Here is a 21,494-nt window from a genome sequence, read left to right as displayed (position 1 = left end):
GCCGGTTAGCTCAGTTGGTTAGAGCGTGGTGCTAATAACGCCAAGGTCGTGGGTTTGATCCCCGTACTGGCCACTGGTTTTAGATAAAAGATGTTATATCCCACATAGTAGTAGTCTTTTGGTCTGAGTAAAGTTGTTTTGCAAATGATTTAAGCCATGTTGTTATACCAGGCTGGAAATGTGACCGTAATGTAGGGGCTGTTTCTACTTGACTTTATGTTTACCAGAATTGTCACTCTCCCTGGTAAGGCAGAAGCTCCTCTATTATCAGCACTGACCACCAAGGTATAAAATGACTGGTGTCAAAGGGCACTAGGGCATGTTAGCTCGTGTGGGTTGGTTACTTCAAGGCTGAACCTCTCAGAGATCTTTGAGGTTTTTATCTTGACACTAATTAACACCAACTGAACACCTGTTTTATTTACCCTGTGAATTCCTACATGGTGACTTGATGCTCATCTAACCTTGTTTCTTTATCACCCTCTCTTTTTTTTTTTGCTGTTCTGTGACAGGTGGAATGTGCCGTTCACAATCCAGAGCCCCACATCAACACAGAGAGCACAGCAGATACTCCCGTCATGGGCCATGGCTGTGTCTGGGTGAGACATTTTTCCCACTTTGTTTAGAAAAGAAGCACCGTGTTTGCTTACATTTCAACATTACACAAAATGAGTTTATTCCAAGGGTTATAACTACAATAATGTGGACTTCTTCCGCCCAGAGCAATAACTAAAATCGTAGTTCTGGAGGAATACATTCATGGGCCTCAACCCTGAAATCCGAGTCTCGCGCTAGGTGATGTGTTGAGTGGCTTTAACAACTGTTTATTGGCAAATAGTCTCGCAGTCCTTTTATTTTCAGAAGCTAAGATTATTTAAGCTCAACCACTTTTCTGTCAGTGAGTCCGACTCTGAACTGTGTTCCACTATAATGTGTTAGCTGAGCAGATGGTAAGCTTTTGCTGTTCAGTTTTAAATGTCTAATGTCTCCTTGAGAAAAACAATATGGGTTTAAAAATTATTGCTTCAGTACTTGAGTTTTTCTCAAAATAAACAATGACTGTCATAACCATGGTAATCACTGCTGATGCAGTGTTTTTGACCATCAGGGAAAACCTTGAGTCTGTTGAAAATATAAACATCACTCTAGCTGGTTATTTTTATTGTGAGGTAATGTATGAACTGTTGATAAAAGATGTTGAACTGAAAAGTGATTTATTGGAGTTGTTAGATTTGAGTCAACATTAACATAATTTGTAACAAATAATGTTTTAGGAGATTAGTATTGGTCTCATAGGATTTTGCCTTTAGCCTCTTATGACATGAATTTGATGCATACTTATAGGAATACTTCAGCTGTTTTCTTTCTTTTACTTGTACTGTGGTTTCCGTGCTGGGTATCTCTTCTAAGATGTTAAATAACATATTTATTAACAAATAAATTAACAAATTATTTATTTATGAATAATAATCCATCTACGTAAATGAATGAACATATCCCTAAAACAACAAAATCTTTGTTTAGGTTGCAAGTTGCACCAACCAGATGGGGCAGATATCCATAGTAGCCATGCAGAGCTCCAGCCCTAAGGTGACTGAGTGTTTCAATGTAGAGTCCCGTATCCTCTGCATGGCCTTCGTCCCTTCAGAGCAACCCCAGGAGAATGGCGAGAATGTCCCCGAAAAAACCCATGTCCCCACAGTGAAGGCCAGCGATTCTCCCAGTGTCTGTCTGGGCATGGAGGAGGGCAGGTACAGACACAGTGTACTTACAAAAGTGTGCCTTTTAATGTCTACAAGTTACAATAAATGTTTTTTTTTTTTTGAGTCAGCTGTTCCCACACACCATGCAATATGTTACTTTTTAATAAGAGGACAGTCTTTGAATTATGCATCCATAATGATAAATGTCAGGGTTTAATTATGCATGTATTAATGGTAAATGTCAGGATCAAAGAACTAGGGTGTCTTTCTAGACTTTTCATTTCGCACCAAAGTTTATCGGTAGTACAGAGAGAGATCCAACATAGTGGTCAATATATTTATGGTACTTGTCCACTAACTTCAATGGACCATCATGAAAGAGTGTTTGCTACAGGTTGTCGAAAAGCACTCTTGTAATTGTAGGAAGTCACATAATAAAACAAATAAAAAAATAAAAAGTACATCAAATAAAAAATCAATAAAAAAAATCAATAATTTCATCACAAAGAAGGTTCACTTTTTATGTTTGGGTAAAATGGGTTTAATTAAGTTTAAGTGACTTTAGGGAAAAGTTTTAGACTAAAATCTAAAACTCGATCATTCAAATTGTGAAATTATGCTCATTTTTACGAGTCGACAAATGTCCCTTAAACAACACGAAATAATGACTGAAGGCAATAAGTTCTCTAACTGTATCTACTGCCAAACAGTTATTGATAACATGCATATAGAGGTGTTTATAAAAGAAGCACTCTGTATAAAGTTTGGTTCTAATTTTATCTCCTGTCCTGTTCAGCATCATTGTGTATAAGAGCAGCCAGCGGTCCAAGAAAGTACGTCTGCAGCATTTCTTTACCCCAGACAAGTCCACCGTCACCAGCCTGGTCTATAAGAAACACTGTCTGTACGTCGGCCTGGTCAGCGGCTCTGTGGCGGTCTACTCCAGATCACAAGGTGTGTGTTTCAGAAGGGGAGGGACTTGTCAATTTGTGTATCTCATCTGATATAGTCTCAGAATTCTGCTGTTGTAATGTTTGTTGATACTCTTAAATAGCTATAATTAGGGCAATTACGAGGTTAAATCACTGTTGTGTGAAACAGAAATCAGTCCCTCCAGAAAAACGTGATTATGCAATCGTATAATTCAATGCATAATCAGCCAAAGTCCGCATATTTATGCGTGGGCCGCATTTTTTCAAATACGCCGCACTTTCGCCGCATAAATTGCCGATTTCCGTGCAAAATATGCTGGGCTTGCATGATTTCATAATCCCCGCATTTTCGTTGCAAAAAAGTCACATATATCTTAGCAGAAAGTTGAAAAATGTTGCGTTTACTTCACACAAGAGCAGCCATTTTCCCCTGTTGCCATGGGAACGTTATGAAGTGACGTAATTACGCGACGTGAACATCATCGAAAAGCTGCAAACCCCGCGACGAAGCCATGATGAAACCGCAATTTTTGCAAGTTCCCGCAATTTCATCGCATAAAATTGCATAAATATCGTGCATATTCCATCGCATTTTTTAAGAAAACGTGCCGCATAATCAAGGATTTTTTTCCGCAACAATCACAAAAAAACTCCGCATTTTTCTGGAAGGACTGAGAAATGCATTCATTGAGTTAATTAGATTTGGTTTTAAAACTGTGTCGGCTGACCGTGTTTACCTCGATATTGAGTCTGCACCAGCCCTGGGTTTTGTAACCGTCAACCATAATTGGCCATGTACATGAATAAAAGCACTGTTGCTGACTTGGTAACTTTGTTGTTAGATTTAGCAACTTTTAACACACTTCTGCTGACCTGATTTTCCAAAAACAACCAGCACCATATCTGATGAATTATAGGCAGAACATTTATGTGTTACAATGCTGAAACATTTGGCAACACTGAATGACAGGGAGAAACATATGCTGAGATTTTCTTTTGTGGTCGCTCTAACTGCTATTTTCTTTCTCTGAGTCACTGGGTTACCGTTAGTGTGTAAGTCAGAGGCTCACTGTGTTGCTCGAGGTCAAGGGGTCTCCTGTGCTCTGTGTTGAGGTTCTGTTTCTGTTTGCTCGGTTGTCTGCGAGAAGCCAATCTGTTTACGGTGACCTATTTAACGTCTTCCCTCCCCAGACGAGCACAGACACGTAATGGGAGCGGATCTGAGCTGCACTCTTTCCACAGTCTTTCACATTCTGTGTTTAGTTCCATCTCTTATTGGCTTTCATAGCGGTGCAAACGGAGGTCTCTGAGTATCCTCCTTTCTCTGTCTCAGTGTTTTTCTCTGTCTTTGTCTGCTTTTTCTCTGTGGCACATAATGTGGGTAAAGATAAGTACATATTTTCAGAACATGAGGACACAAACTCCTTGTAATTCTTGGCTGTCAAATATAAGTATTGGTATCACTATCATGTGATGCCACTAGAGGCATATTTTATTAACCTCAGTCACACATATTCATCTCCATAAAAACATCTCCAAGGAAGAATTTTTAAGTGTCCTTTCTCAATTTCTACCTTTGTTGTTCTGTTAAGTTGGTCTGTTACCTGTGTCTAGGCTGCAAGCGTGTCAGACAGATTTAGGCTTGTGTGTGTGTGTGAGAGAGAGAGAGAGAGAGAGAGAGAGAGAGAGAGAGAGAATATACAGATGATGACTTAAAAACAGAAACACAGGAGGAACAAAAGTCTGCCTGAAAGAAACAGTATGTATCTAACCGTTCAGGGCTACTCATTGCGCCTTGTTTTGATGCACATGTCACCTCCCCCCCCACCCGCTTCATTCTCCACACACCAATTATTAGACACTGGCACAGAGTATGCCAGTGTTGGCCTTTGGTGTAACTGAATGTTTCAACCGTTTCAGTAGCTGCTTGTCATCATTCATCAACACTGGTGTGTCAAATATGTTCTCAGAAGAAAGTCCTAGCCCTAGATCTTTGAGTCTGATTTGTATGGTTTCTTCCCATCAGCTCTGTCACTGGAACATTATGCCTGATGCTAAAATGATGAGTCACCCTGTATAGTTTGGTAGGGAAACTGTTCCCGGCATCCCTGTTGTAATGCTGCTCAAGTCACAATCACAGTGAAAGGCTCATTAGCATTTAAAGTAGACCTACGGTTTACATTGCAGGGAAGAAAGCAAGCAGAACTAGGAAAATGATCAGCGTATATGCTTTGATGTTAAGCTGTCATCTGATTTAAGGAGAATCAGAATCAGAAAGGGCTTTATTGCCAAGTACGTTGCACATACGAGGAATTTGTCATGGTGTTGTTGGAGCATGTCACACATACAAATATAAGAAGGATAAAAAGAATATAAACAATATAAGTATAAACATATACACACAGTATGTATTAATAACGATAAAATAAAATAAAATAAATAGTAAAATAAGTTAAACAGTAGTAAAAAGGAACGGTACAGAGTAGGTACAGTAGGTACAGAGTATTTACAGTGGGGTGTGGAGAGAGTCAGGATGGATTCCGGGCCTTGTTAATAATGAATAGTGAAGAGACATCAAAAACAACAATGACTTAAAAACAACTGAACAGACGGGGATGTAGCTTTGTCTTTAAAGTTATCAGTGCTGAGTTATCCTGCATGGAAATGCTATCCTGCTGTAGATGCAGTGTGTCTAAAGCTGGCCAGTCATCCTCATTCTGCCACGCTTGTTGTTTCCTTTCATGAGTGACTGTGTGAGAGATGGAGACAGAAGGAGGCAATGATTCGGCAAAGGTCACACGTCATAGCCAAACATTTAGAACATAAACTCTGTTCTTGTCTATTGTGCCATCCTGCAGCATCTATTTTGTTCTCCTCATGGGAGTATTGTGCATCATTTGTTGTTTGTTGCAGCTTTGTCAAAATAAGAAAAATGATTGGCTTGTTTAATCAGCGTTCACTGTCTGGTTTGTGTGCAACTGTTTGCTCACACACAAACACTGTGATGAGTGGTTTGTTGCAGCTGACACTGACATGAAGGAATGCTACAGTTTAAGAAGTGGGCAGACTTACATAAGACTGCAGGTTGGCACTCCTGTCATTTCTTTTTCCTTTTCTCCACTGCTCCTTTTCTTTTTCCGTTTCATTTTTTTTTTCTTCTCATGTGCATCTACCTACACAGTGTGATTTTTGCAATAATATACACAGGGCATTGCTGGAATGCTAATCCCACTAGCCCCTTTAGTGGGAGATTACCCTCACTTCCCCAGTCATTACTGTACCTCTGAAAGAACATCTCTCCCTGCATGGCACCTCTGCCTTCAATAGCCGCCTTTGTGTCTTTTCTTAACAAACACTATTGGGGAGGCCTCATTCACTTCCTGGCCTAGATTAGCTAAGGGAATGTGGTATCTGGAGGAAATGAAGTCTGTATTCAACACAGGGCCCTTTTATTTAAAAGTACATGTCAGTAAAAAAAAAAAAAAAAAAAAAGGCAATTTTTACTGATGCACATTACCTACCGTATTTGTGTGTAAAATGTATCAAATGTATAACTTTTTTTCTGTTCATTTTATGACTGCATTGATTGCAATCTAAACCAGTAAATATGATGGTTGCAGAAATGTAATGTGCTGATATTTATAAAGGTACTGCATGGGGTGTTACATTGCAGTAGAGCTGGCACTGTAGGTGCCCAGGCACATGTAGAACCCAGTGTGTAGGAGGTGTGTGTGGGATAGAGATCAGCTCTGACTAATGCTGTGCAGTCCATCTATATTCACAGTGAAGGATGTGAAAACCATCAATGGCCACTCCACCAGCATTAGCAGAATCATAAATACAGATTACCTTTTCAGGCGATATTTATAAAGACAGAGTGTCTGTTACTGTGTCTTCCATACAAAAGAATAAACCATTTTGCGTGAACTATTACATTAACAATTGCTAGGTTAATATTGCAAAAGAGAATACAATAATATAAATACAAGAGATGTACACTACAGTACAATTTGTTGCTTATGTTTCACCATGCTGCAACTTTATTAGATTTCAGATCCTTAGTGAATATATATGTATTGTGTGTTTGCATATGAACTGCTTTTTTGTTCATAGGGTATTTTGTGAAATGCAGATTGTTTGTTTATTTGAGTACTGAGGTGCCAGTGTTGCGTTTGTTGTTTCAGATGGTTTGTGGAGCAGCGAGGAGCCCAAAGTGCTGAAACTGGGAGTCCTCCCAGTCAAGGCCATGCTGGCTGTGGAGGAGCACCTCTGGGCTTCATCAGGTGGACAGGTCTTCATCATCAGCACCCATACACACTGTGTCGAGGTACGTAATCTAGCTCTGATACTGTTTAGGCTACTATTACATACCATGTCTACAACATGTGTGTGTGGTGTTAATAACCCCCCATAAAGTTACGAATAGAGGTACATTTTGAGGGTGGATTTATTTGTTGTTAGGGAGATTTCCCAAGAAGCAACCCTTGTGAACTCAGTCACTAAAAGTACAAAGAACCTCATTTCCCTCCCCGCGATTTCTTCTTTCCATATCCTGAAATATGGATGCTATTCCCTGTGTGTGTTTTTGGCCTGGTTTGGGGAATGAAAGCAACTGCCATGGGTCCAGGAATAGTAACCTTCCTGTGACATGCACTCACTAATAATCTGTTTAGCCTCATTAAGCTCATTATGTTGAACCACCTGCCTGTCTCGCTCTCTTTTCCTCACTGAGGACTTACAGTTAGTCCAGAGTGGTGACTGTAAGTGAACCAGGAGAGACAGACACATAGAGGAATAAATGGTGGGATAGATACAAACAAAGACGTCGATGAATTATTTAGTACATACTTATTTAAATAAAAGGTAGATACAGTATGATGAACATTAAATGTGTGCAAAACAAAATGCAGGACATTTACATGTCATGCTCCTTCATCAACACATTTTATCAGAACCGTGTACTGACACGCTTGTGAATGGACTCTCCTTATCCAAATATAACTCCACCTACATGTAACGCAATGTGTGGAGAGATTATGTAACCAGTGGTGATGGAAAAAAGCCCAGTGTATTGGTCTCCATGCACAGAGAATTCAAAATTACACTCAGCACATACGTGAAATCTATTCAAGAGTAAAACCAAGAGTTAAAGAAAAATGATTTATAAAGTTGATCTAAAACATCGGTAAATACTTCCTTCTGTGTGCTTCCTGTTGTGACTACACCTGACAGTCTGTCTCATTATGTTCTGAAATATTTAAATCACCCCTGAACAAACATCTGTGGTGCATTTGTCCATGAAAACAAACATTGTTTCATATCTTATGTTGCCTATTGTAGAAATGTGATGCTTTTGATTCCATTTCCATGCTAAAGCATAATCACAGGGTCCCAGACATTACAACCACAGACAATGCATGAGATACTGTAGTCTAAACAGATTGAGAAAGACTTTCTGTGGGTTGATTGCTTTTCAAAAAGTTTTTTTTCTAGTTTGTAGTCACACACAGCCAACCCAAGAGAGTCAAAATTCACCCTGTAGCCACCGTCATGTTAGGCTTGGGTTTTAAATGTCAATAACAACAGTATACAGTGCTGTTAGCGCAACAGTCTGTTGCATTCTTTTTTTAACGTCAGTATTCTCTCATAGGCAGACGGTCACACTGACTAACAGCCAGGCAGCAACCTGCTACACAGCACAAGAGTGTGAACAACAGATTCATTGAAATGTGCTTTAGTCTCCTTCTCATCTAACTTACAAACATGAGCACACGTCTAATCTTGCACCTTAGATTACTGCTAACCTCAGTTTGCAGACTATATAGCTATTTAGCTGCTAATCAGCTACAGAACATTGAACAGCATGCAAATACCACTTTACACTTTACTTGGTCCGTTTACATGCAGGTACAGTTCTAACTCTCAATGCAGAGTAAAGAAAACACCTTTCAGTTTTTCTGGTAGGGGATCTTTTTTTTTTTTTACTCAGACTGTTCTCAAAGGTCTCATGTCTACTAGTACTTGCAAACTTATTGTGCTTAAAGTGCTTATTGAAAGGTCATGCCTAAGTCCTGTCACTCTGCCCTCTCTCCCCCATCCAGAGGCAGCTGGAGGCCCACCAGGAAGAGGGCATGGTGGTGTCCCACATGGTGGTGGCTGGGGTGGGCATCTGGATCGCCTTCAGCTCTGGTTCCACTCTGCGCCTTTTCCACACCGAGACCCTGGAGCACTTGCAGGACATTAACATTGCCACACCTGTCCACAATACACTGCCTGGTGAGACATACGTAACGTCCATTTCTAGACTGACAAAATATCAATCCAGTTTAGTTTCCAGTGGCTATTTAAAAGAAGACCTATAATGGGTATTTATTAAGTTTCTAAATTTCAGCATAACTGCGAATAACATTAAGCCTTTTCAGGTACTTATTCATCACACAATGAGCATAATATGAATTAATTCGAGTAAAGGTAACCTGTTCAGGGTCAACTTACAAATAATTGTATAGTTATAGTTCAAATATTCAGCATCAAAGACATAATTTAGTCAGTCTACATTGCTAAATTGCTTTGTTTCACTGTTTCTCATTTCTCTGCATCCCATCCCCTACATTTTATTTTTGTTGGACAAATACAATCCAGTTGGGATCTTCTCATTCCATCCCCAAAGTAACCAGTAGGACACTCCTGGAGGTTTAAGATGTTAAATAAAAAGCATCACACTCACACACAAACAACAGCTGCCTGTTTAACATACTGGTACTGTTTTTTTCTTGGTGGTTCAAACCAAAAGCAATCCTTTTGAATTGTTTACGTATTATTCTATATATTAACTAATAACAAAACGTACTGTACTGTAGTATTCAAAGCCTTGTGGTTTATGATTCAGTCATGGTGATTCTGTGGTCTTACCATCTTTACCACATCAACAACCACCTCTCAGTTCTCTTCGCCTGCCCTTGAGTGTCAGTCAGTAATGTGATCTGTACGCCTGACTGAGACTGAAACCTTTTCGAGAGTGTCAAACTGTCTGACGAAGAACAGCAAAGAATACATGTTCTCTCTTTTGATATCTGATATTGTGATCATCTAGTCAAATATACTTATTCAGACACAGCCCAGCATTTGTGGACTGTGATGCAAGTCCCACGACTTCATGTTTTCAAAGTGCTGTCTTACTTGGTGGCTGTCAGTAATTAGCTGACATCAGCGTAGGTGCTCATCCGGACAGCTGTTGTTATGGTTTTTCATGCTTTCGTCTTCCTTTAGTCTAAACATTGAATCAGGAAACTCTCATTTTGTCTCCATTCATAGTGTTGCATAAAAAAACCTTTTGACCTCGTCAAGGCATTATTTAAGGAAACTTGGCGTGTTCTGGAAGGCGCTGTCTAAAAGGCAAATCCAACCCCAATTTAAAAACTTGTGAAAACAAATAATGGGACATCCTTTGGATCCAATGGATGATGATGAATTATGACATCACTTTGAATGTGAGTTCATATTTGCAGCTGAGCTTCCAGTTGAGCGAGTGGAGTTCGGTATAAAATTAACTTTCCCAGCTATCTGAAACATTGATAGTACCAAAGATCAAGAGCTTGTTTTGGAACTCGTTATAATGTTAGAAGTCCCATGTTGTAAAAAGTGAGATTTCCATGTCTTTTTTGATTTTAAAGCAGGTTGAGGTGCTATATAAATACTGTGAAAATTTTAAAACACTCTGGCCACAGAGAAATGCGAACAGCCCGTATTCAGAAACCGTGCCTTTAAACGAGCCGTCAGGACTTCCGTACGGTTGTGATGTCACAACTGTACTATATATAAGTAGGAAGTGCCGCTACAGTGCCATTACAGTCATTCCCCGGCTGCAACGATGTTGCAGAGATGCCGAGAGTGCAAATGCAGAAGACACGGAAATGCTGACCAATCAGAGCAGACTGGGCTTTTTTGAGAGGGGGGGGGGTCTTAGACAGGCGCCAAAACGAAGGGTGAATATCGGTATATTCAGACAGACCATATGTGAAAAATAATGTGTTCAAATAACATGTTCTGGTAAAAACCCAAAATACGTGTATGAACCTGAAAATGAGCATAATTATGTGAGCTTTAATAAATCCATCACTTAAAAAGTAGGAATTAACACTTTCACGACTAACAAGTAACCTCAATCAATCAGAATGTTATGCTGACACAAAATATGAACTGTAATGCCAGATAAAACCAAACCTATCTAGATTAAACATTAACAACAATGTAGGAGTATAACATACCTAATATAGCATTACTAGTGAGTGCAGTAATTTAGATGAAAACAGTGGTTTGTCCCTGCTTTGAAAAGAAATTTACTGTAATGGCTCACCTTTGATCTCTGAGTATGTAAGGCACTGCAGGTATAAACCCGTCATTACCAGGTTGTAATGTCTGTAGAACAGCGTCAGAGGCGAGACAAATGAGCCATATTTCACAGACGATTGGATACCAGATGAGTTTAATATGTAACATACAGTGTGTCCAAAACCAAGGAGTGTATTGCGTCGTACCATAACACTGTTTATAACTGTTTAATGGGCTCTTTAGCACAGGCATGAGTTTTGTTACTATGGCGATGGTCGTCATCACAGTAGATGATATTGTATTTAGTGTGCGGCAGTTGGTTGTGAAATAGTTTCCTGCCCAAACATTGTCGCCGTCAAACCAAATGACTGTTACTGTGACAGTTGTCCCAGGCTGAAGTCATCAGAGCGTCCTACTGCTGCTTCGGATCTTGTAATCTGCTGCGTTACATCAGCTTGACCCCAAAAACACACAGCCCAAAAGGATGATTGTTTTTGTTTTTTTTGCTTCTGTTGGTATGTAGTCAGGATTTGTGCAGTCCAATCGCTGCTGCGTTCAATCTCTTTTTTCTCCATGCTGAGTAATGCAGACAGCTGTGGTTTAGCGTGCCTTTAATTTCACAAAGCATTCTTTGTAATGTTGAAGTTTTATACACTCATTGCCTTCCTCTTGAAACTGGATTGCACATAAATTTGATTCTTAAATGAGGTTTTGATTTTAGTTTTGGTTGTTGATGACAGCTGTGGTTTCTCCTGTATATGTATTGTGGTCTGCAGTTAATGACTACTAACCTGCAGTTGTTCTGTGCGATCTCATCTTCAGCATCATTAGCTGTGCTGTCATTAGCCCAGCTTGGCCTAGACTGTGTGCACATTTAGTCTTCAGAGGGACTTCTCTATTATTGCCATAAGGTAGCAATAACATTCAGAAAGGCCTCAGAAGTATGTAGCAAAATGACAAAAAAGGAATGTGTGGAGGGTGTGTAACATCTGGTAAAGCAGGTTAGCTCTTTTCATCACACACTTCTTCCACTTCAAGCAGAATTTATTAATCCGCAGAATGCCAGATCTCATGTAATGAGCTTTTGGGAGATGGTTTTAAATACCATGTGGAGAAAACTATGAAGACAGAATCCAATGCTGTGAAGGCTTGAATACAAACTGCAACAAAGGACCATCCACTCACAGCTTTTCGTATCCATGGCTACAAGTTGTTCAATGTGGCACAATGGTTAACAGCATTGCTGCGCCATCATGCCTCCGTCTGCAGAGAAAACTGATTTATGAACAGTACTGGCAACAGTAGAAACACTAAATGTACAAACAAAACAAAGTTTCCTTAAGGAAATCCCTAATTGCATGTAAAAATGTAAGAGATGACCGACCTGGAGTATCCACACTGACTTGATATTGTGGGAGACTCACTCTGATACCCAGTGTTTAGAGTTACAAGTGGAAGGCCTCTTTGTCAGACAGATGTGAATGATAAAAGCTGCCTGCTTCGGGACCTCACTGCCCGTATTAGCTAATAGGATCCATGCAACCGCAGAGGAAGCTGGTTCTGGGACAGACCACCACACATGAGATCTTTCATCCTCTTGGCCTTGCCATTAAGAGCTCACTTCCTCTGATAACAGTATTGGGTCCCTGGACTGTCAGACAGCATGGAAGTCAAAAGTTGTTTATACAATTTAAATCACCAATAAGGTTATGTGGTTGTGATTTAGATATTTTAATGAAGCAGTTGCATGAAGTCCACCTGTCTGCCGTCTTTTTCGTGGTATGTTGTGATGGTGATTTTCCAGAATGCTCCACATTGGCGTTTATCGCCGCAGGCTGCTGCTGTGGAACAGAATCAGACCAAAAAATGTGCTGTTTCTGCACAAACTCTGATGTAATTGGAACTGCCAACCAAACTGTTTGTACAGGAGGGACTGCCTGCAATCGATGCGTTGGAGTCAGTGTGATTGGTCTTTCATCTGCAATTCTTTGCTCCATTAATGTACATTTACTGAGACAAGCTAAAAAATAATATCAGCTTATTAGAAAATGACAAAAAGTAACTTTGTTCTGAGATTTACGCATCCCCATTCTCCAGGAACTTGCATTATCAAGCAGGGATATTATATTACAGATGCAAGTTTTGCTTGTCCACAGAACACACAGTCAGGCTCACAATCTGAGACATGGGGCGTTGTCTTCAGTGTGAATGCCTCTATAAATGCTGCAGTGTTGAATGCAGGAGGTGGTCTAGGTGGGGTTATCCTTCTCATGTTCCTGCATGTTGGAGCAATTCTGCTAACTCCCTTCACTGCAGACAGGAGTTTCTCACCCTGTACAAGCGCTAAACCGACAGCAAGCTAATATGCTTTAATAGCAGTCATTTACACTGGAATTTATAGCTAGTGTTTATTAAAGATTCTTCTGTGACTCATGTTTTACAGTAATTTAGTGGTATTAGTAGTTGATTGGGTGATAACTTTGGCACTGTGCTGTAAAGCATAGTACTTTCTCTCTACATTTCCAAGTCTTAATCTGAATATATACATATATAATTTCCTCTGAATTAGACATCTGAATTTAAATCCCTCTGGGACCAAGTGAGTTCCACTGTATCTATTTTCCAAAGTAGGACAAGAAATCCACATCAGGAAAAGCATAAAAGCTGTAATATAGTCATAAAATGCTCATACTGCAGAAAAAGTGAGGCAAATCATTGTGTACATAACTTTTAAATTTAATGAAAGCAAGAATATCTTAAAAAAAGCTCTTCATAAGCACTTCAAATAGCAGTAGTCCTCCATCAAAGGAGACTGTACCGTGATGATGTCTCAAAGGGTGGTGGCTGGCCGATGTGCTGAGGTTCTAGTTTGCCTTTGTCTGCTGTTCTGTGACCTAAATAGGAAGTCATGCATGGCCTAATGGGAGACAAACATCAGGGGGGGTCAGTAAATAAAATCTCCAGCACTCCTTTGTTTGTACGCCACCATTGTTGGACACATCCCAACACAGATAAGACCCTTATTTCTGAGCGAGCCCTCGGAGATACAAGGAATGAGTAGACAGGATAGGACTGAATGACATGCTGTATCTGCACTGTGAAGAAGCTCCAGTTTAAACTTAAGTCTTAATTTGATCTTCTCCTTGGAAACATTTCAGATTGACATGAAAATTAAGTTACTATTCCTAATGATCAGTGAGGTATACAGTGTATGATACTGTATGTTCAAATATTTGTGACACTTCCATTGTGTGAAATTAACTTTCTGGCTTGCCTACTAAGGGCTAATGGTATTTTCCTTTCTGTTTTTTTAAATGGCTAGACTGTTGGTCTGGCTAGAACTTCACTCCATATGTCAACAACTATTAGATAGATTTCTATGAATTGTATACGGACATTCATTGTCCCCAGAGGATGAAGCATTCTGACTTTGGTGATTCCCTGACCTTTCCTCTAGCCCCACCATGAGGTTGACACTTTAGTTTTTTTGTGATGTCTTGACAACTATTGAATGGATTCCTTTGAAATTTGGTGCATACATTGATTTCCATCTCAGAATGAATTATAATCATTTTGATGGTCCTCTGATCCTCTTATTAGGAAACGTTAGCATGCTAACATGCTAAACTAAAATTGAACATGGCAAACATTATACCTGCTAAACATTGGCATGTTAACACTGGCATTGTGAGCACGCTAGCGTTAGCATTTAGCTCAAAGCACTGCTCTACACACCAATGCTGCACCATCTGTGTGTGTGAATGTTAAGTCGCTTTGGATAAAAGGGTCAGCTAAATGAAATGTAATGTACACCCTCACAGAGCCGTAAACATGGCTCACCAAACTTTTCTCTCAATGATGCAGTTGATAAAATTTGTGTTCATGTCCTTGAGTGAACAAGATTTATATCTGTTAAAATAAGATGTGTGTGTGAATTGAGGACCTAGAACACTTCAAATAGCTTTACAATAGGAGTAATATATTAAGAGGGTTCCTGCGAGAGAGACTGAAAGAGCAATTACTTACATTGTGCTGATCTGATGTATTTCTAGACTGATCGAATGACAAAAATAGGGTATTATTGTAATGTTTGGGATTTGCTCCTCCCTCCTGCTGTTGGTTGTCAGGACTAAGTGCAGATCAAAGTGGTGCTCTGGTGTAGGATCAGGGCCAAAGCCGGGCCATGTTGACGTTCACTCTGGGTTTATTTTAGTTCACCCTCTGGGTGGGGAACTCCAAATATTATGAAAGGAGGAAGTTGAGCAAGGCCCCCGACCGGCAGTCTGTGTGTTTCTGCTAACTCTGGGCCCTCATTAGAAGCACATGTGGGCAGGACTCAGGGCCCAGTCTTCAACTGTACCTGCCTGCCTATCTGGCATGATTCCAGGGAGAATGGAAGTATGGAAGTATAGCGTGTGTGTGCCCCATGCAAGGGGTCAGCTCTAGTGAGGGGGGTCACGCAGAGAGACTGGCAGTAATTTTTCCTAAACCCCAAGAGGATTACTTTGAGAGAGGAAATTCAAGTCAAGCTGTTGCAGCAGTAATGACTCATGACAGTCTCGCCTCCCACATAGCAGGACCGAAAAGACATTTTTGCAAAACCTCAGATTCTTACTACAATTAAAAAAAATGTCTTACTAGATACCATTTGTTGCAAAGCTTATTCCTGACAAAGCTCCCGTGTGGGTCTGAGATGAATGCCAAATTCCACATAATAAGTCACCTAACAGAGCAGGCTGTCAGCAAGCCTGGCTTTATTGCCATCCTTGCTAAAAGGTGCTGTTAAACCAACAATCACGGCTTTTACAGTCCAAAGTGTCATCACAGTGATTTTTCTGACCAGGAGGGAAGGGAAAAGGTCAGGCCAGATTGTCCTGTTGTAGCTGCCACAGAGGCAGAGCTCCTTGCTTAATTACAGTATTACGCTTCACTCGTTCTGTTACAAAACACTTTTGTGTTTGTTTGTTTAACTCGAAGTGAACCATAATGGTGCATTTTTCTGTGTTCAGACGCTTGACAAGAGCTGCTTTTATCCAGGCTGCTCTTTACGTTGCTCTGGAGACAAATAACCGTTGAATATGGTTGCTGCACTCACTGAAAAGATACACCTCCCTCCCGCGCACACCACACTGTATTCAAGTGGCCCATTAACTATGCAATTCTCTTATTTTCCAAGTCTAACAGATCATGCTTAGCGCTGGTAAAAATCCCTCAGGGTGGTAAAATATGTTTGTCAAGAAACATTCGTTAGCTGTGTCTCTCTCAATATTTCAAACTAAATAACATTTATGGAAGATTAAACCAATGTTGGATGGATTGGATTTGGATGGATTTAAACCAATGTTATAGCCTGACAAGCCTATAACATCAAGATGTTGGGTCTGGGAACTCACCGTTGACATGGCTCAATCCGAGGGGCGGGATAAACGATTGTTTTTCATATTCTCTCTGCACGCAATGGGATAGCGCTACAACCAAGCAGAGCAACGAAGAAGGTAGCAGAGCTAGTTGATAGATAAAACTTTTGCCATATGCCATATAACACATCTTCCTTTTTTAAGAATGACTTCAGTGCCGTTCTTTGTTCTTTTCTCAAAGAAAAGCTTAACTCCAAATCTTCCAGAATCGCGGCCAAAGCCGATTCGAAAGACTGCTGTTCCCAGCAGCAGCAGCCATAAGCCCGCCCACCGACTCCATACACAATGTGATTGGCCCGGCCAGAGTTTGGTTTTTCCAGCTCGCAAGCCAACGGAGAGTTGTTAGACCCCCTGGCTGCAAATTGCATTTGCTGCCACTAGGGTGCGTCTAGATTTCTAGGCTACCAATGTTATGCTTCTGTTTGTTTTTTTCTCCGTAGGAAACCAGAGAGTGTCAGTGAGCAGTCTGCTGGTCTGTCATGGTCTGCTGCTGGTAGGGACCAACCTGGGGGTGACTGTGGCCCTCTCTGTCCCCAGACTGCAGGGGATCCCAAAGGTCACAGGTAACACTGAAACATTACTGTGTCCCATATCCAAATGTACTTACATGTAGGCCTCCAATTTAGGATTATTTTCATTATTAAGTTGATTTTGATTAAGTGATTGATCATTTAGACTATGAACAGTTAATGATTGCTTTTTAATAAAGGCTTCTCACCATCTCCTAGATTGACACTTTCAAATTGCATGCTTTCTCCGACCAACAGGCTACACCCAAAGTAATTCATACAGTATCATAATGTAAAACAGAGAACATCAGCAACTCTTCACATTGTATCTTAGCTTCACATCAACACACAACTAGCATATGGTTGGCAAAAAGAAAAAAAGCGTTGGGGAATATCGCTTTCAATTATCAGATATGTATACAGGCGATACAATGAAGTGAATGTTAAAGTGGCTGTACCTGTTGTCAGGTCGGGGTATGGTGTCCTTGCACGCTCACAACGGTCCAGTCAAGTTCCTCAGCGTGGCTGCTGCAGTGTGCAACCGGCCCTCTGGCCCGCCATCCTCCACCCCTCCTACCTCAGTCCAGCCAACAGAGACAGATGATGGGGAGAACAGCCAGCCCCCGTCAGATTCAGCCCTGACTCCCCCTCAGGGACGGGCCGTGTGGTTGGGAGAGGCGGGCTGCACTACCATGGCTCTCCAGGACTCCATGTCCTCCTCATCCTGCGGCTCCCTAGCCCCATCCCAGGGCTCCTTGGAGCACGGGCCAGAGGACGGAGCTCTTTATGACATGCTCCACGACCCGGTCCATCAGCAGAGGGGCCGCCGGTCCAGCAAGGTGGATGTCAGCTCTTTGCTGGTGGTGTCTGGGGGTTTGGGCCACCGCAGGGTCAGCAAAAAGACCAAACAGTCTCGCCATGAGGACACCACCTCTACCATCATGATCTGGCAGATCCCTTTACTCAACATGTGACACTAAAAGCACCTTGGTAGGTTGGAAATAACATTTTATCAATAGCCAGTAGAAAATGCAATTGCTTACTTGTATAAGGATCTTACCTATATTCTCCATCTCTTTTTTCAGGTTAAAGCAGAAGTGCTGCACACAACTGTCACAAGGAGATCTGTTGCTACACGTAAAAGAATATTTGGGATCAATCAAAACTAAAACCGAAATGCATCAAGCGCTCCACAATACTCCGATGATATTTCTAATGATGTCTCTTACCATAAAAAAACAAAGGATGAATATAACCACTCAATCATGATGCGTGACGGAGCGTTACACCACCCTACAGACCAGTCAGAGGAAGTACTGTACTTGTTAAGGATATACTTGTTTGAAAACACTGAAAGGTCTTTATTTTCACCCTCTGACAAAGTTGGTTGTTGTTCTGTAACATGGCTAATACATTACTCTCCAGTGTTTGTGCCATACCAGTTGACTGTATATGGCTTCAGTATTCAAATCAGTGTTGAAAAGAAATGACTTTGTCTTTCCTGAAAGGCGTGTAAGGTAACGATGGCGCTTTGAATCTGTTACATAAAGGCTTTATTGAGATTAGGATTAGGTTTTGGCCAGATCTTTAGATCATCAGTTAATGCCAGAGTTGTAAATATGAAGTATGACAACTCAGGATTACATGTGTATGAGTTTTGGCGTCAGCTTTTGGACCAGCTTGGTGCACCTACGATTCTGTTAACAGAGAAAAGGGATAGGAAAGGTGAAATGTTGATGACTGAATTAGTTTGGGAAGGCTTGATTTAAATCCCTGGCTGGCCAGGTTTCTATTCATGAAAGGGAAGAAAGGGTTGTTATCACCAGGAGAGGACCCCCCCCCATACATTTGTCTCACATTAGGATATTTAAAAAAAGATAAACAGCTTTATACTTTTGTCACAATGTGTAATGTACTTCTTGTATGTGTATTAACAAATTCATAAACTGTTTTATTGAGGAACCTGTTTGTACTTCATTTAGTCTTCATTTTCAAAGGATGAATGCAGTTCTGTGACTTAAAGTGAGTGTTTTTCATTGGAATATCCACTTTTTTAGGGCGTTTTCACACATACCTCATTTGGTCCGGACTTTCGGACTTTTTTGTTTGATCCGAATCAAAATTAGAGGTGTGAAACCTCCCCTGGACCACAGTCCGGATCAAAAGACCAAATTTTGGTCCGATAAAAAGAGGTGGTCTCGTCCGGACCAAACTGAACCATGGTCCGGTTCGTTTATAGTGTGAAAGCATTTTTTGGATGGTTCGGACTTTCGGACCAAATACAAGAAGCTCTGGCAGGCTCTCCTTGTGTTACAAGACCGGGGAATAGCTCCTTTAAGGAATAGCTCCGTGCTTAGTGTGTAGGCTACATGAGAGTGACGGTGAATGCGTTCAGAGCAGACAGCTGTCGGTTATCAGAGCTGAGAATACATCAGCAGTTTATTTGTTAAGTGATAGTAAATGTACAGTGTAGGTTTCCGTTTGTCTCTGAATAAATTCTCCAGAAAGAAAGTTTCCGTGTCTCGCTTCTCAACATCACAACAAAACAAAAAGAGCCGCAGCAGTCAGCTGAAAAAACTCCGACACAGAGAGAGGATACGAGAGGACGGGGAAGCCCGTCTACAAACCAATCAATTATAAGTATCTGGAGACGCAGCTCACGTATGTGATGACGGCAGGACGTAGTTTTGTCACGTTTAGATCTTTAGTGCGCTTGCATAACTGCAGTGTGAAACCAAAACTTACCGGATCAAATGTATACAATGTAACAAAAACATGAACCTTGGTCCGGACCTTGGTTCGGACTTTCATGTGTGAAAACACCCTTAATTTATCATCTATCAGTAGTTTTATTTAATTGATTTGATAACTCTCTTTCTGGGATATACATATCAATTTTGTGGCAACTTTTCCCACTTTTGTCAAGTTTCCAGTTAAACTAAATAATGCACAGGTGTTGGCATTTTGGTATAGCGGCAGTTACTGACTTAAGCCACGGATTTAAATAATATTTCAGACGGGCGAGGAAAGAGTGTTAGTGTGCCTATTTCTCTTGATTCAAACTAACCTTGTATTTCCACTCCACTCTGCTTGTGTGCAGCCATCAGTACATGCTGGGACTAGCAATGTGCCTGAGGGGCCGCAGGAACTGAGCCTGATACAGCTCTTCCGGGATTTCACTGCTCATTTCTCCTGCTGCCGAACGAAGACGGTCAAGACTTTTTCTCTCTTATTTCGCCCACGTCCACTGTTGCACAACCATGTTTCACTATATTGTCAGTTCTAACAAAAATAGATAAGATGATTCAGTATTGAGGTAATGCTACAATCCATGGCACTGTCAGCTTATCCCAAATATTATCTGATCAGATTTTTTGGTAGTAACAATGCTGACTGAACCTAAGATAATATTTAACTTTCTTAACTGAATACTGACTTGTATTTATTAACTACAAGTAAACCGTGGCAACACTTCAGTCTGACAGTATCTACCCAGTTATCAGTTTGTCTGGCTGGGTGTTAACTATTGGTCGCATATTAACAGCTCTGCCACTGGAAGTCTTGTTTTCCTTCTAACCCTGATGTTTCCATGGAGACCACTCATTTTGTGTATCAGTCTTCAGAAAGGTATTTGTTCTCGGAATATCTAAAACCAACCAGCTGAATGCCCTCTAATCTCACAGGGCTGATAGTGGTGTGATGCCCTTGCGGTGACTCCCCTCTATTTTTATATCTGAAGGCCAGTTGTTAAGACACAGTCTCCACGGTGGCGAGGTTATGGACCCTGGATAAAAAACGTCTTCTACTGCTGCTGCCGCCCTGTGAGGTTGTGCTATTTCTAATCAGGCCAATTCACGTGTGGAGTGTTTATGCCCTGTGTGCCTCTTTTATCACTAGAAACACTAGAAACCATTCCAATTCAAGGTTACTTTTCGATGTACGAATCACATATTATTACTGCTTTTACTACACAAATATGCCGTATGCTGAATCTTGATTGGTTCTGGCTTCATCTCTCGTAGGAGTTAGTCAAAAATGATGTTGGATCATTCCCGAAAGGAACATGTGACTCATATTTGCAGAGCATTGTTAGGCTGTCTTGGGTTTAAACCTATCGGTTAAACCTGCCTCGAGCAATCATGTCAGTTCTATGATAAGAGAGATGATAAACTGTCTCATACACAAACAGGTGGAGTGCACTAAATGGAACGTTTATGATTTGTGTGTGTGTGTGTGTGTGTGTGTGTGTGTGTGTGTGTGTGTGTGTGTGCGCGTGTGCGCGCGCGCGCGCAGTGTTGGGAAGGATACTTTCAAAACGTATTCCGTTACAGAATACATGCCCAAAAATGTCATTTGTAACGTGTTACGTTACTCAATCTGAGTAACGTATTCTGAATACTTGGATTACTTCCACATTGAATTGCATTTTATAAGTGTAGGAATGCGGCCATCACATACAAAAATCTAACCGCAGTCTAAGCTACCACGAGCTAATTTTAGCTAACGTTAGCTAGCATGTCAAACGAGATTAGTCAGTCTTTCAACGGCTCTGGGGCTAGTAAATCAGCACGTAGGAGAATGTAAAGTCGCACGTCAACTATA

The 21,494-nt window shown here is 40.8% G+C and overlaps 1 protein-coding gene and 1 non-coding gene across 3 annotated transcripts in view; both read left to right on the top strand.

Annotated features, from left to right (window-relative positions):
• trnai-aau overlaps positions 1-73 on the top strand; it is a 74-nt gene extending 1 nt beyond the window's left edge. The window contains exon 1 of the tRNA in view: positions 1-73. This exon is cut by the window's left edge and continues 1 nt beyond it. This is a non-coding gene — a tRNA (tRNA-Ile).
• arhgef10 (Rho guanine nucleotide exchange factor (GEF) 10) overlaps positions 1-18,854 on the top strand; it is a 56,353-nt gene extending 37,499 nt beyond the window's left edge. For both annotated transcript variants that reach the window (XM_035994642.1, XM_035994641.1), the window contains 8 exons: positions 513-599; positions 1,525-1,751; positions 2,500-2,657; positions 6,820-6,962; positions 8,737-8,911; positions 16,824-16,946; positions 17,361-17,882; positions 17,978-18,854. In XM_035994642.1, the coding sequence (XP_035850535.1) occupies positions 513-599; positions 1,525-1,751; positions 2,500-2,657; positions 6,820-6,962; positions 8,737-8,911; positions 16,824-16,946; positions 17,361-17,866 (1,419 nt within the window). In that variant the 3' untranslated portion in view covers positions 17,867-17,882; positions 17,978-18,854. The remainder of the gene's footprint in view (positions 1-512; positions 600-1,524; positions 1,752-2,499; positions 2,658-6,819; positions 6,963-8,736; positions 8,912-16,823; positions 16,947-17,360; positions 17,883-17,977) is intronic.
• The last annotated feature ends 2,640 nt before the right edge of the window (positions 18,855-21,494 follow it).

Source organism: Sander lucioperca, chromosome 18 (assembly GCF_008315115.2).
Source record: "Sander lucioperca isolate FBNREF2018 chromosome 18, SLUC_FBN_1.2, whole genome shotgun sequence".
Lineage (NCBI taxonomy): Eukaryota > Metazoa > Chordata > Actinopteri > Perciformes > Percidae > Sander > Sander lucioperca.
This window is presented reverse-complemented; position numbering and strand designations above follow the sequence as displayed.